The sequence below is a fragment of the Cebus imitator genome, unplaced genomic scaffold (genome assembly GCF_001604975.1).
Source record: "Cebus imitator isolate Cc_AM_T3 unplaced genomic scaffold, Cebus_imitator-1.0 Scaffold106, whole genome shotgun sequence".
Classification (NCBI taxonomy): domain Eukaryota; kingdom Metazoa; phylum Chordata; class Mammalia; order Primates; family Cebidae; genus Cebus; species Cebus imitator.
The window spans coordinates 3,026,311-3,043,002 of record NW_016107421.1 but is presented as its reverse complement, the minus strand read 5'-3'; the positions used below and the strand labels follow the sequence as shown (position 1 = coordinate 3,043,002).

The 16,692-nt window shown below is 48.8% G+C and overlaps 1 protein-coding gene across 12 annotated transcripts in view; it reads right to left on the bottom strand.

Moving 5' to 3' along the window:
- Positions 1-16,692, bottom strand: part of AGAP1 (ArfGAP with GTPase domain, ankyrin repeat and PH domain 1) — a 617,831-nt gene that overhangs the window by 143,403 nt on the left and 457,736 nt on the right. For 11 of the 12 annotated variants that reach the window (XM_017537728.2, XM_037741753.1, XM_037741754.1 and 8 more), the window contains one exon: positions 11,887-12,048. The exons of the other annotated variant lie outside the window; for it this stretch is intronic. In XM_017537728.2, the coding sequence (XP_017393217.1) occupies positions 11,887-12,048 (162 nt within the window). The remainder of the gene's footprint in view (positions 1-11,886; positions 12,049-16,692) is intronic. 12 annotated transcript variants of the gene reach the window in all.

Sequence of the window (16,692 nt, the reverse complement as noted above, 5' to 3'; positions counted from 1 at the left end):
AGGGGAGGGAGGAAACAATGGGAGGAAGCCTTTTGGGCAGACGGTAGCGGGCTGAGCCCAAATTCAGAAATGCTGCTATGAGCTCCAGGTTCACATGGGGCGACCACTCAACAGCAGGAAGAATTCTCTGCCTATTTTTCTGCAGATGAAAATATCTTTGGATAATTAATGCTTTTTTGCTAACACGGAAACTAACCGCCCGGTCGCCTCAAAGATCGGAGCCTCCCCTGGATCAATCCGGGGACCAGAACACGGTGGCCACATAATTGAACCTGTCCTCGACGCTCAACATGTGTGCTCCCCGGTAAATGCGGTAAGGTATCTTAAATATTATCAAACACTGTATCATTAAATAGAAATTAGATGGAAACAAGGGAAGCCTAAAAATTGACTAGGAGTTCGGATGCTCTCAATGGCTAATATGTCCATTTTTCACCTGAAGCCCTCTCCAAACGCAGTTTTGCTATTAAGCAAAACCCAAAGAAAGGTAATCAATTCCAACTAAAAAGCACTTATGCTGGGATGACGATGTACAAGGCACTTCAAACCCCTGGCCGCCTGCCAAAACCCAGACAACAGCCATCAATGTTTCCGACTATTCGAGGAGCACAGGGGCCATGCATAATTGACTAGAAGATGGGCTAAAACTGTGCCCAATCAGTGTGTGATCAAAAACGCGTGGAATATTCAGCGCCACTTGATTACACGGAGGTTCGTCCCTTCACTCTCCTCATGAAATCTCTTCAAGGTCCACAGTACTGTAATAAGATCATTACTGTCAAGCGGTACGAATCGTGGGCAATGAGTCTTGGGATAGGGAGTCATACTTCACAAGCGCCCCTGCTTTCTCTCGCTCTCTCTTTTTTTTTTTTGTATTTTACTGCATGCAGAGGCAGCAAGGCGACGAGGTGGCAGATAATGATCACATCACTGTGTGGCAACTAGAAAGGCACTTTTAAGAAAAAGCAGAGCGAAATCAGCTTAAGAGAAAACTAAAACATGTTCCCTTTGCTTTTTTTCCCACTTAAAAAAATTAAATAGAATTAAACTGTGTGCAGTAGGCACTTTTCATGAACTCTGATACAATGTCATTGATTTTGCCCATTTGATAGATTTTCATATTGCAGCAAAGCCCATTACCCCACAGACAAATGGCCAATTTGCTCCAGGCCCCACGTGCACAGAGGCCCTTGTGAAGTTGTGTGTGCGTGCGCAGCAAGGCCTGCCGGAGCGTTCACTGTGCCTGTTCTTTCATTGGTTCCACACCCTGGTGCCTGTGTCTGGGACGAGAAAGGGGTGGAGCGGAAAGGCAGGAGGGTGTTAGCAAAGATTGCAAAACAAACACACAGAGTTCACCCCAACCACACCTTCTGCAAAGCATTAATAACACATCTCGATAAAATGAGAGCCAGTCACTAACTATGATGGGACCCCGCAGCCAGGAGAGACAGGCATTTGATTAAAACCTAACTCAGCAATGCAGGATTCAAATGAATAATGGCGGGGGGGTGGTGTGCTTAATCAATCACGACCCTCATCTCTCCAACCTCAAACTGCCCTTAGAAATGCACACTCTAGCTGGCTATGGTGATACATGAGTGTAAATCCCAGCTACTCAGGAGGCTGACGTGGGAGGATTGCTTGAGACCAGGAATTTCAGACTAGCTTGGACAACACCATGAGACCACATCTCAGAAAAATGAAAAAACAAAAAAACCCACTTCCCTCATCAAAAGAAAAAAAAAAAAAAACCAAGAAGATCACTTGAACCCAGGAGGCAGAGGTTGCAGTGAGCCAAGATCATGCCACTATACAACAGCCTGGGTGACAGAGCAAGACTCCATTGGAAAAAGAAAAAAAAAAAAAAGCCTATCAACTTTAAAATGAACAGAAAAACTGGGTTCACTGCATTTGAATTAAATGTCCCTAAATCCAAAAAAATGTCCAGAGAGATGTCCCCCATAACACAGCCCATGTAATCCCACAGGATCTAACTGCCTGCAAAGCAGCTGAAGCAGGGACTTGCATCTTTTTTTTAAATGTATCAGAATGTGCATGCATGTGTTTGCAAGGAAGCCACAGCACAACACAACAGGCCTCCAGAGAAAACCAGCACAGGAATGACTGCTTCCCAGTTTGCAAGGGCAGTGGTGGGGAGCCATAGGCATGGCCCTGCTGTGCTGCAGAAATGGACACACACAGAGGGAAAAGCACGTCTGGGAGCCAGCCATAGGACCTGGAGAGTCAGAGGCCTGCAGAAGGCTCTTCTCCTACTCCAGTCCCCTGAAGCCCTTTCCAGGTTGACAGATGAAATGCAAAGCAAAATACAGACTTCCAAGTCCCTGAGGCCACTCACCTGCTGGCCTTGGGCAAGTTACTCAACTTCATTCAACCCTCTTTCTCATTTGTGACAACAGAAATGCCACCAGCCACCTGCCACCACTACACAGGGTTGTTTTAAGGATGCAATGAGGCAGTGCATGTTCAAGAGCAGGCAGTGTCCTTCCTTCGTGCTGGATGATGCCTCCTGACAACAAATCCAAGACTCAGGAGGGAAGAGTGACGGGGAAAGGACAGCTGTGATCTGTCCGAGCAGTTTCTGACCTTAGAGAGTCCATGAAATACTTTCCTTAGACGGTGTATGGTGGGTGGGTGAGCGGGTGGGGCCACAGGGACATTATCCCACAGCCAGGAATAGAAAGTTGCTGTTATGGACCGAATGTTTGTCTCCCTAGAAAATTTACATGTTGTAGCTCTAACACCCCAACCCCATCAACGTGCTGGTATTTGGAGACTGGGCCTTTGGGAGGTGATGAGGGTTACGTGAAGTCAGGAGGGCTGGGCCCTCTTATAAGGGATGGGTGTTCTTATAAGAAAAAGAAGAGCTTCTCTCTCACTGCATGTGCATACAGAAGGGCCAAGTGAGGACATAGCAAGAAAGAGTCACCTGGGAGCCAGGCCGAGAGCGCTCCCCAGGAATGGAGTCAGTCAGCACCGTCACCTTGGGCTTCGCAGCCTACAGAACCATGAGGAATGAGTTTCTGCTGGTTAGGCCCCCAGGGTGCGGCATTCTGACATGGCAGGCTGACTAGGACGAACGGGAGGTGCAGTTTTATTTCATCCTCTCCATTTGCCAAGTTGCTTCCACATAGACTAAGTTTCACATTAGTCAACATCTCCTTTTGTTTTACATTTTTAGAAAGAGGGATGAAGTCGCCACTGCCTGTGAGATAAAACACTGCCTAGTTTCATTATTAAGCGTGCTCAGCTAGAACATCTGAAAACATAACCCCCTGGGCGTCTCTACTTCCCGAAGCCCAGGCCGCCTGTGTGTAACAGAGCATGCGAACATCTGAGGGCTGCTGGGGCCAAGAGAAACACCCTCATGCATGAGATGTGAACCTCTCATACCTGCTGCTCAGCGTTTCAGTCCGCATCCCTGTACTTTGTGTGGTAACATACACGCAGCAGAGGAGCGTGTGAAGAGCAGATGAGGATTTAGAGTAAGGAAGACACAAGATGAACAGCACTGGCCGCCGGAACCAGCCCCTCTCCCAGCTTCAGGACCTTGGTCCAAGTGGACCGTAATTTCACTGCGACTTAAATGACACTCAAAGACCCTGAGAGCGCCAACATTTTGAGACCATCAAGAAAATGACTTCACGACAGATCCTAGACTCTGATGAAAGCTGACCAACTCAGGGTCTCCCAAGCTAGCCCGAATTCCAATCCCAGGGTGCAGAGGAAAACACGGTGCCCTAAGTTCTCTGCTGATGGACACCGGAGCCTGTGAGCTCGGGCTAACTGAGCTCCATTGATAGGAGGGCACCTCTAAGTCTAGCTAAAAAAAAAGGAGTTGAGGTCCATGACATTTCTTTATCTTAGAAAGGGGCCTTGTGAGTAGTCAGCATTTTTCAAAGGCGGGTTTATGCTTCTGTGGGGCCAGAGACTAAGGGACGCTTGTCTGCGGTGTCAGGAGTCGCCTGGGTACCCGCAGGAGCTCCAAGCCACCTCCTTACAAGATTTCACTTGTTTTGGCTTTTCAGATTCTTTCCTCCTTAGAATAGCCGATATTTCATTCTCTGTATAATGCGTATGAGTGCCTAGCCCCGTCAGGGAACCTCCCTGAGATCCTCCAGGCAGCTGGGGGTGCCCTGTGCTCCTGCATGAGCAAGCTTCCCAGCATGTTCCTGCTTTCTCCACGAGTCTGTGTGCATCCTGACGGCCGGGCCACCTCAGTTACTGTACCATCCAGTAACAGACAAAATTCCTGCATGCAGTAGATGCTCAATGAATGTTCTTGGACCTGAATCTAACCGCTTTAAGTCTGTGTGTGCTTGAAAACAAAAACAAACAAAAACCCAAACCACTACCGAAAATCCTTCTCGTTGGTTCATCCTGATGGGAAAGCTCTGCTCTGGCTGCCCCTGCTGTTATGGACTGATCTTTGTTTATTTCTGACCTGCCGGCTTCCACAAAGGATCTGAGAGTGCTTACGGCTTGTGTGTGTTTGCGGCGGCCAGACTGTACCCTGCAGGATGGCTTCTGAGTCAACTGTGCTCAATCTACAATGTCAATGTCTACAGTAAGCCCAGATGATCTACTCAATTTTAGCAAGTTCGTTCTCTCGGAAGCTGGAGCTATAATCTGAGAACAAACTCTCTTTGGAAAAGTGGTCTAGCTTGCGGGGAGGAAGCGAGTCCATCAGGACACATGGTGTCTCCCATCACGGACAGCTCAAGGGTGATGAAACCCAGCCAGTCTCCTGGTACCCTCAGCAGAGTCCAATGGCTGCCCTGCTAGTGCATCTTCCAGGAAGATGCTCTGATTCTTGGTTTTCCACATTCGCTATTGTGAACTGTTCAACTCAGCTGTTCCGAGGGGCTAACCAGTGGTTCACTAATAAGGAAGTTTAATTAAGAAGTCCTTATTATATCCAAAATTACTGTGGATGATGCAGATTTTACGGAGCTGATTGTGGAGACTTTTCATTCCCTTTCCAGGGTGGCTGCCAACGTTAAAAAGGAGCAGACATGGGAGGTGCCGGTGGAATGTTCACGGAGATGAAAAGGAGAAAACCCAAGTGACGCATGACAGTAACCCTTGCACAACGGGATCTCCCCTCCGGCCACCTCTAAGTAACACAGAATTCAATGTGAAAGCCCTTGTAGACAGGAAATAAACATGGAGATCACAGCTCCCGGGCCCTGACTCCTTACCAGCCATGAGCTCACGTGCACACTAACTGTACCCCAAGAGGGGGAAAAGACGAGAACCTCGTGCTAGGAAGACTCTTACAACCTTGTTACATTCTAAATAACAAAACAAACACACTGTCCTCCCAGTCACGGTATGCGAAATCCCCAAATTACACAGCAGCGGCTCAAGCTGCATCATAGTCCATCTAACTGGACGGGGACAGATAAACTGGGAGCTTCCACGCACCCACATATATTGCTTTCCTGTAATAATGAGTATGCACGCAAAAACAAAACAAAACAAAACCCAACAGTGTACGTTACGCATGCACAATTCTTTAATTTCTCTCCAAAGTGCCTTTCGAAACATCAACTAATTAATAATAAAAAAAAAAAGTCCTAAGGTAAAAGGTAACTGATGAAGAATAGCAACATCTGTTTCTTAGCATCTAAGTAAAGACAAAACTCCATTTTGTGACTAATTGAATCACCACCACTGGTGTTTTAAGTTGCAAATAGACAACATTTAATGAAAAAATGATGCTTTCTGCAGTTTTATTAAATAAGATAACATTACCTGCTAAATCTGCACAATAAAAGTTAAGCTCTACAACAGGTTAGCCTTCCCTAAATTTCACAACTCAATGCGTTTCTGTGCGTCTTCTGAATTCCCATGCCTTTCTTGAATATTCTGCATGATATCCTCGGTACAGTTTCTTGCATGTCTTATCTCCATAGTCAGGCTCTAAACTCCTTGGAGAGAGAGAGGAACTGAGTTTGATTTCTCAATGTCTCCTATGGAGCCAGACACACAGTGTTTTCCCTGTGGTGGTTGCTTAATATTTGATGGAAGAATAAAATGATCCACAATTTCAGGTTCTCCTTTGAAAGAGTAAAGGAAAACTAAGTCCTGGGTGACCTCTGCGACTTTAGAGTTAATGAAATTTGTCAACATGTCATTGCTCACTGAGTGCAGCTATGATGAGCAATTCATTTTCTACCGTAACAGAGAGAGACCCGTTTGTGACTTACCCTCTACAGCAGAATCTTTCAGTCTCCATCCAGGATCAACCACACAATGGTGCGATAAAGACCAGAATGAACAACCAAAGGAATAAGATGAGAAGGATAAAATAAATTCCCTTCTGAGACCTTTAGAACAAAGCGCTGTGAACCCAAGGGGGGGAGAACACCAGGATTTCTGCATACCCTCTTGTATAATAAGATGGGGTAAATCCAGCCTGGTCCTGCATTTTTAAAGAAAGATCTTTGCTACACAACTTCTAGATGTTATGAGCCATATATAAAAGTCAGTGTCTTTACATGGAATCTGAGAAATATCAAGGAAGCTATTCAGTGTGCCCCACTCCCAGATTCAAAAGCAGCTCCACACACCTCAAAGACTTGCTTTTTGCCTGGTGGAAAGAGTTTGAGGCAGAGAATCAAGAGACAGTTCTGTCACCTACCAGCAACCTGACCCTGGACAAGAAAGCCACTTAACCTCTCTCTACTTCAGCCTTTTCACTGGGGAAACAGGGAAATTAGCACTTGATGCAAACTTGCATGAATGTTATAAAACTAACGAGAGCCACCAGGTTCGGGGCCACAGAATGGGACTGCAGAGGCCGTTCATTTTAGCGATGACAAGCTCACTACTGGACCCGAGATAAGAAGATGCCCAGAAAAAGTATTGTAATTCAAAGACAATGCCAAGAGGTGACAAGGCATTAAAGATCTGGAAAAATCCCACTGCCCAGGCGCTTTTCCCTGGCACACACCCTGAAACTTGGACCTGGCCGGGAATCCAGGGCTGTTGTGCAGTCACCTTCCAGAGCTCGGGCTCCTCTACCGTGGTCCAACCCATGCTGACCCCATGCAGGGTCGGGGTCACTCCCTCTCAGGTGGCCCCAGTTCCTACAGCCTTTCCTAGAGCTTTAAGCATCAGAACCAAAGTCCATCTCCTGGAGACTTCTACCTGTCAAGTCCCATGATTGCCACCTGGGCCATCCAGGACAAGCTGGGACCTCCCCTTGCTCGGCAGACCTTCCACCAGCCAATCCCAGTCATCATGCCTCTTGGCACTTGTCCTCATCACCACCCTTCTCTCCCTGGTGACTTCCCGTTCCCTCCACTCACGGGCTTCGGGCCCCGTCGCCATCCTGTCCAGTCACATCTCAATTTCCTTCTACTGGTCTGCAAGGATCATGCAGCATGCAGCCCATGTGTGACACAAGGGCCCAGTGACGGGCTCTGTCATCCACACACCTCCTGTTAATCCTGACAGCCCGAAATAAGACACAAAAAGGTAAGGGGTTCTCCAGTCACAGTCTCTGCTGCTGTAACTTTCCAGATTCATCCAATCCATTCTAAATTGTAAATGTTAAGAAAAGAGATGCTCTCCCTAAGCTGAGGTTTCACACCCTCTGCCATCTGGTGCACAATGTAGCGGCTGTTCTTCAGCAAAAAGCGCCCAGCAAGGACCAGCACAGGGGGAAACTCAAGGGCAGGGGCGGCCCTACTTCCATTGGTCACCCAGAAGCCCGTGTGGACACAGTGTTTCCGGGTTTGCAGCAGCAAATACTGATGATTCCTACTTTTAGCCTTTACTTTCTGAATAAGCGCGCCACAGAGGTAAGAAATGGCCAGGGTCAGAACCTCTGTGCTTGGTTGGGAGTCTAGGAAGACCTTCTAGCAGGGTCCTTGTCGCACCCAGCTGGAGAAGGGCGCTGAGGTCCCTTCAGGAAGCTGCAAGGGTTCCCTGGGTCGGGGTAAGGCCAGACCCTGGGGGATGATGGCGGTAGCACACACCCCTGCCCTAGTTTCCTGTGCTGGCAGAACACCAGCAGAGTGGCATGACACGGGCTTCAGGGGCTTGCAGGAGGTGCTGTGAAAGGCACGGACACTACGGCTCCTGTTGGCTCTGTCTTGGCCCTGGGAGCCAACTGTGTGGCTGGCATCCGTGGGCTCTCAGGCCTTTTGGCTTCTGGTTGGATCCGGTCAAGGAGGAGCCACTGGAAACCAGTGGGACAGAGAAGGGTGAGGTCACCCTCGCCTTCCCTGTCACCACGGCTAGACATGTCTCTCTGGAAGGCCACAGCTCCTAGCTGGACGCTTTCCCAAACGGTTGCCCTCTCTTCACCCCATTACACCCCAGTTCTACACCACACACATCGCTCTCCCTGCACTTCTGCAGACAGTCCCACGGGAACTCCCCTCAGTGAGCCGGCCTGCAAGCCCCATCTCGTTTCTGATGAATCAGCTGACTTCAATGGATTCTATTGACCAATGGATTCAAAGGACCCAGACGAATTTGCTAACTTCAATGGAATTTTTTCTTACACCCTGAAGAGATTGAATCTAGTTATTTGTTCCAATAGGAATGCTAAAAAAGCCATAAAATTCAACTACTTTACACATATCTTCTACAGAATGTTTTATATCTGCAATTCCAACTTTTCAGCACTTGGTCAGGTGACAGAGAATATGCTAGTGTAACCAGTCACAGAGCCTTGCAGAAAAGAGGAGTAGAAATGGTTTCCTATCATTGAATAGTATTCTGAAAACATAAAATACAGGCTGGGAGTGGTGGCTCACGCCCATAGTCCCAGCACTTTGTGAGGCTGAGGCAGGAGAATTGCTTGAGCCCAGGAGTTCAAGACCATCCTAGGCAAAACCGAGTGAAACTCTGTTTCTATAAAAATACAAAAAACCAAAAAAAATTAGCCAGGCATCATGGTGCCTGCCTGTGGTCCCAGCTACTTGTGAGGCTGAGGTGGGAAGATCACTTGAACCTGGTCAAGGCTGCAGTGAGCCATGACTGCACCACTGCACTCCAGCCTGGGTGACAGAGTGAGACCCTGTCTCAAAAATACAGTAAGTAAATAAGTAAGTAAAATAAAACATATATAGCTAGCTTTAATTTCAAGAACAGAATGTTTAATTTGGATGGTTTACACAATGTACTTTCAAGGAACTAACAGTAAATAAAAGTACAGTAAATATATCTATATTCACTATAAAATTATATATAAAAATGCAATAGTAAATAAATCTTAAAAATATCTAAATTAGTCTAAAAATATTTAAATGAATCTAAAATGATGTGTCCTGACTTTAGAGATGTTACAATTTGGGAGAAGAATTTGGCTTTCAAAAAGTGAAATATAGATTGTTTCACAAAAATGACTTGTGTAGTCTTTTCCTAGGGAAAAATGATACATTTTATAAGTAACTTATGGCTTATTTTCTACAGGAAAGATGTCATAGCCGCTGACGTAGAGAACTGCCTCCCTACGCAGAGCGTGAGGCGGCTCCCGGGAAACTTCCGCCTTGGGCTTCTGAACACAGGCCGCCCACTTACACATCCATGTTTGAGACACTCTTGTGATTTCCTCATCTGGGAGTTTCCATGGTGCCTGAAATCTTTCTACTGGTGTCACCCCTTTAAGGAAAGAGGCCCACGGTGGCTGCCTGGACAGAGCCTGCATCTCAGCCTGGCTGTCCACTACTGCCTGGCACCCACGTATAGTCCCATTCACTCAGGAAGTGGACCTGAAACATCAGGTGTCCAACATGCTCACGGTCACTTGTCAAACTTCCTTCAGGCTCACCGGTGCTGATCGGAACACAGGGTAGTACCAGCTGCTCAGTTAAACGTGCAGAAATGCCACTCATCCATGGCAGGACCTCCCCATACCAACTCGCTCACGCAGCAGTCAACAGGTGGGTGGGATCATGAACGTGCATGTAAGTGGTAACAGTCAGTTCCTACCAGGTTGTGTATAAAAAAAGTCACAGACCTCGGCTGGAAACACAAACGCAAGAAGACATGTACCTGTGAAAATGAGCGCATGGCCTGTCCCTAAAGGGAATCTGGCCCCCACCCCTGTGTGGGCAGCTTGGCAGGGTGGAGGGCACAGGCTGCCCACCCTGGAGAGGCTAACTTTCTTCCCAATCAGGGAGGCGTGGCTGCATGTGCTTGGCAGGTAATTTTTGCCAAATGGTTGATGGAATCTTATCAACATAAAGCACTTGTGGCTGAATCCTTTTTCAGTGGGAATGTCAGTGGCCTCCGTGGCTTCTCAGACTTATTATTTCATTATTTTCCACCATTGCTGACTTAGTGGAATTGTCCTCACTTACCACAACATGAGAAAAATAGTTTTTTTTTTGAGACAGGGTCTTACTCTGTTGCCCAGGTTGGAGTGCAGTGGTGCAGTCTGGGTTCACTGCAACCTCTGCCTCCTGGTTCAAGCAATTCTCCTGCCTCGGCCTCCCAAGTAGCTGGGATTACAGGCGTGTGCCTGAAACCACACCCAGCTGATTTTTGTATTTTTAGTAGAAATGGAGTTTCACCATGATGGCCAGGCTGATCTTGAACTCCTGACTTCAGGTGACCCTCCCGCCTCAGCCTCCCAAAGTGCTGGGATTACAGGCATGAGCCACCGTGCCTGGCCGAAAAATCGGTTTTTATTGGCTACATATGTTAACAGGAAGCTTAGAAGGCAAAACAGGAAGAAATGTGCTGAAGGAGAAACGCTTCTAACCCTTCTGGGGAGGCTGGCGGGCTACTCAGAGCTCCAAACCTCAGCTTCCTCATGATGAAAGAAACGTTGCTCCCACCTCAGGCGTTACAGAAACACAAGGCACACCCCCTGCTCCACCCCTTCCCTGCTGACACATACACCCTGGGTTCACACACTCCACTCTGGATATGTGGAAGGCATGGGGCACTCTCTCTAACGTGGCCACCAGCTGACAGCTCACCGGTCTGAACACTCAAACTGGCAGAGTGTCTGGAAAAAGCATGGCAGCCATAGAGAAAGAGAAAGGGCGGAGGCCATGCAGGTGACGCCCGGGTGCACGAGACCCTTGCTGAAGACAGACTCTTACTCTTGTCGGCCTCACGGTTAACAATTCATGTTATGACGAGGTTCGGAAACTTTGATTTTCCTTTCAAGTGCTCCTTTGTTTGTTACAACTGCATTAATTTTACCTCTCATAATGTGGTGTACGTGTGTACGTGTGCACTCACGTATCTCTGCTTCCATCTATGGAAATTAAAAAAGGGGAATTCATTTGAAGGAGCCACTTCAGGACGCTCACATCCAGCCATCAGTGGCAATAAAAACTAAGGAAGGACTCAGGTGAAAGGAGACTCATGAGGAGCTGTGACAACTGGAATATTAACAGAGTGCACATTCCAGAAAGAGTTGATAGACGTTAGCAAAAGAGGCGTTTAGCATAACACATTGCTAAAAGCTGAAATCAAGGCAGGTGTCTGGTTAAAGAGTAGCCAATATCAGAGAAGACTCCTAAACTAGAAGTGGGCAGCGTCCGCAGCAGAGTCACACAGCATGGCCCACTTTGGCTAGAGAGGACACTCGCCCAGGCTGCCAGGGTAGGGCGAGACCTCAGAACCGGATCAGGCTCATGGCCGGGAGACCAGCACTCCTACCAGCCACCGTGACAGCGGCCAGGAGTGAGACGGCGGATTTGGTTGAGTCATTTGAGAATCAGATGGTGATGAGAAGGTCCCAAGGGCCCTCTAGTACCACCTCGCAAACAGAAAGCACAGGTGGCGACCAGCAATACTGCGCATTTGTGCTTCTTAGGGTGTCTAATTTCACACATTTGAAAAATAACAAAGCATTTTCCGAAGTGGAGATTCCCACCCTGGAGCCCTTACCTTCAGCAGTGCCGGACAGGCCATCGGCTTTGAAGTTGCTGGTGCTTTTCTTCCTTCGGTGCTTCTTTCTGTTGGCGTGAGGGGAGGGGGGCGGGTCGAGCTTGGGGCTGGTGGTGCTGGAGATACTGGGGCTGGAGCATACGGAGTCACCCAGCCCTGTGTCTGCCATTGGACCGGAAAAAGCAAAAAGAAAAAAAAATGCAGATGGTGAGCACTTACAAAGTAGACTAGGCAGAAAGGGCACAGCCACGCCCCTCCCGTATTGCATGGAGCCCCGCAGGCAACATCCCATCACCGTGCTGGTGGGCTGGAGGCCCGGAGGCTCGGGGTGAGGTGGGCTCAACCCCCCGTGCTCTACTGTGCCACCCGCTCCCTAAAAACACACACTTATTTTTCTATCACTATCATGCCATAGATAATTTCTCCTTCTCTCCTTTGCATGACTGGAGCTCTGCAAAAGGGAGGGGGTGAGTTTACGCTTTTTAGTTATCTTTCTCTTCTTAGAATCACCTTGATATATTAGAAATGAAAAGAATGCATTGAAGAATACATTTGGAAATCCCAACTTAAATGGGTTTGATTCCTGTGGGTGCACAGGATAAGGAATTCCTGATTCTTTCTTCTGGCCTCAATACCACAGATGACTGTAACTTCATCCTGTTTTATTATTAGTGAAAAATTCTATGCTATTTTTTCTCTCTCTCCCCAATGTCCAGCAACAGTGTTTGGAAGTCGATACAGCAGGCTTGCCAATTTTTGATTCATTGAAGCTACTCAGAAAAGTTTCGAAACCAGCACAGGTGATTATTCACTACAAGTGAAGCTCTCCATGTATTAAGTCCCTTTGTATCTTTATCAAAGAGAAGGCCGGAGGAGTACGAAATGACCAGAAACACATATAATTCAACCAGGGTGGAACAGTGCACGGAAAAAGTGCAGGAAAAATAGGTGGTGCCTGCCTCGAGTCTTGAAAAGTTTTTATTCCACAATTCAGCATTTTTAAGCCCAAAGTCAGAGTTCTGTGCAGCACGCTGCACCCACGCCCCACGCAGCTGCGCTGTCATCCGGGCTGGAGTGCAGTGATGTCATCTCGGCTCACCGCAACCTCCACCTCCCAGGTTCAAGTGAGTCTCCTGCCTCAGCCTCCCAAGCAGTTGGGACTACAGGTATGCACCACCATGCCCAGCTATTTTTGTATTTTTACTAGAGACGGGGTTTCACCATGTTGGCCAGGATGGTCTCGATCTCTTGACCTCATGATCCACCTGCCTCGGCCTCCCAAAGTGCTGGGATTACAGGCGTGAGCCGTGCACTCAGCCCCTTCGGATGCTATTTTTTGTGCACTGACTGTGGGCCAGTGGCTTTTGAGATGCTTGGCACCCACCACTGATTGAGGAGAAACAGACAGACATTCCTGCCCCAATGGCAACTCTTAAAGTGGAGCAACAGTGACGTGGCAGCCAGGTCAGAACCAAGAGTCCATCGGAAGCTGGTAAGAGTCATGGGAAAGACAGAATGGAATGCCAGGCATGCAGGTGGGGAAGTTGGAGAGAAGTGGCAGTGATGAGGGTGTCATCTAAAATAGGGTAGCTGGGGCAGGCCTCGATGAGCAGGGGACACTGAGTCAAGACTTGACAACGGCAGAGGAGTGAGAAGGTAATGAAGGCAGAGAAACAGCCAGAGATTGGCTGTAAGGAGACAGCCTGGTATGTTCCAGAAATGGAGCTGGGGCCAGAGTGGCAGTGGCCGATGTGGGTAGGAGAGGCCTATGGAAGGTGGCACTGGACAGGAGGGGCTCGCAGGCCACCGTGGAGACCCTCGCCTGTGCTCTGCGGGAAATGGGAGCCACTGCAGGGTTTACAAAGATACTGGAAATCAAAATGGACTGAAAACATTTTTATTTTGTGAAGTTCTAGGCAATGTTAGCATATGCTGAGAAATGTAAAAACATATAATTTAAGGTATCTGAGAAACACATGTGGTCCCGAGAACGCCCCGATGCATGCTCCTGGCCGTCCCAAGGCAGAGGCGCCTGGCTGCACGGTTGGAAGGCTCAGCCTTCACTGCACGCACCCATCATACGTGGAAGAAGAGGGCTGTGGGGCGCCCTCTTCGAAGGGGGTGAAGGGCCCCCCAGGGCTCCTGCAGGACAGCCCAGGCAACACTGGATGGCAGGAGACCTCTGCAATTGTGTCAACCGTGTGCACTCCCTGTGGGTGGACCCTCACCCACAAAAGGCGGAAGCACCCTTAACCACTTTAAGGAGTTGCAGGAAACGTGGCCATTTGATGTCTCAGCGACTTTCCCTCTACCAGGCAGGAGGTGCTCCCTATGCACACACATCCTTAGATGCAGAGGCACATGAACAGGTCACTGTCCCCTGGCAGTAGGTGGGAGGTAACGTCAATGGAAGCAATCTGGCCGTCAGCTTCCTGGGGCACCTCTGTTGTGACTTCACCATCACGGCTCCTATAGCAGTCTTTTTGCCCTCACCATCCCCAGAGGAACCTGCTCTTCTCTCTCCATCTCCAGAGGAACGGGGGCACCCCTCTCCATCCCTAGAGGAATGGGTTCCCCTCTCTCCATCCCCAGAGGAACGGGGGCTCCCCTCTCTCCATCCCCAGAGGAACGGGGGCTCCCCTCTCTCCATCCCCAGAGGAACGGGGGCTCCCCTCTCTCCATCCCCAGAGGAACGGGGGCTCCCCTCTCTCCATCCCTAGAGGAACGGGTTCCCCTCTCTTGCTAAAGGAACCTTCCTAGCTTGTCCTGGTCCCACCTTTCATCCTCAGGTGTCCTGGCCAGGTCACTCCCACTCATTCCTCCCTCTCCACTGCTTCCTTTGTCCTCAGAGGTCCAGAGATCTTTCATACTCACTTTCCTAGACCTTTCCTTAACCCCATTATTCCTTAAAGGGTGATTTCCTTAACCCTTGAAGCCACAGTCTCAATAGCGAATACTCAGAGTTAGGAGCCCACTCTGCCAGGTGTGGTGCCTGGTCTTGAAAAACAATGGTCACCCTGACGGTCTTTGTCCTCAGAGGGCTCCACCCTCGTACTGCAGGCAGAGAAGCAGAACAGGCAAACACAGCTCTCCGCTGCTGTCGGGGCCACTATTAGGTAATATTATTCTATTAAAATCGTATTTTTTTTTACTCTGTCCCTTGGGCGTCCTCTCAATTTGACAGGCCATGTTCATCCCCAACGGTGTGCCCTTCCTTCTGTCACTCTGGGTTTGTAACACTCTCTCCCAAAGTTACATTTCCCATCTCTAAACTCCTATGAAGTACACAGTTGGGACCTTCTCTGCACGTGGCTGCCAGTCGCTTATCCAAATGTAACGAGCATGCCTGCGCCCAGGCCACCACCAGTGCTCACCTCCCCTTTGGTGACTTGTGCGGTGCTGAGCCCACAGTAGGTGTATTAGGGCATGAACTCTCTCCTGGTATCGAGTGGTTGTTTTTACAGGTGTAGACCAGTATTTCTAAGACACTCAGGACACACATATTAGCCATATCGTTCACACGGCAGGCTTCCCACACAGGCACTGGTGGGTCTCCCGCGTGGCTCTCTGTTCCAGGCCACCACTTTGTCAGTCTGTCTCTGTGTTCTAAGTCTATACGTTGTTACTCGTCACAATTGTCTTAGTTATGTTTGGCTGTTCTGAGCATCTACTTCCGTATATTCATCCACGTCCATGAAAAAGATGAACAGGGTGGAGTCAAGATAGAGCCTGCAACTCCAGATGCTCCAATCCGCTCCTGGAAGAGTCTACGAGTGACCACTCAGCCCAAATGAATCACGCTGTCTTTGTGCTTGGCTCACACATCTTTCAACTGGCTTGTGAAGAGACCAAGGAACAATCTCTTCAAATACTCTGCCGAGGACTATATGGGTACCCAACTCACATATTTTTGACAACTTAACAATACAGGGACATCTATCTGATGTCTACCCATTCTCTTAAATAAACTATCCCTGTTCAAATACATCTGTTTCCTTTTCTGTGTGCACACAAAGCACCCCTTTCACAATCAAATTCAGAATCCCACCTGGGTGAGACCAGACTCACTGGTACCTAGCTCAGAAATCCTGTTTCTGGAAAGCAAAATGGCATGTCTGTTTCTGGGCCCCTCCCCCACTTTTAGCTGTGGGAACTTTTTGCAAAATAGTTGACAGGGACAGGGCCCTCTCATTTCCAAGCTTTCTCCATATCTTGGAATATTTATAATTCAGGGAGAATCCCAGACTCACCTGGAGGAAGCAGCTAAATGGCAGTCTTGGGAAGGAGGCAGCACTCAGAAATAACACCACCCACCTTCCCCTAAGAGACGGCCACAGCCAACCCGTCAGCATTTCCCTTTCGCGTCCTTCCACACCAGCACTTCCGGCCGCAGGGGACTCTGGATTCCCACAGATCCACCGGTTCTCACTTAGAAGCCCCCACCCAGGACCGCTGGCAATGGCTGGAGTCGTTTCTGGGTATCAAACTGGGGGTGGTGGAGGCGGCACGAACAGTCTCAAACACCTCGAATACCAACAGTGGGAAAGCCTGCAGTGTCCCACCCAGGGCTTCTCGTCTTCCACCTCACGCACTCCTCTTCGTCGGAATTTTGGTCTGTCCGCATGAGCTCCCTTGCACCAGCGATCTCACTCTGGAAGGCCTGCTTTACCTTGCACTCGCTAAAACCCGGCTCTCCCCAGGGGACACACCTCCTAAGTGATGGTGCTACTGATCACACTCCCCCTTCATTCCGTAAGCGCCCTGGAGGTGCCACATCAGTGGACAGGGATCAAAGTGGTCACACTA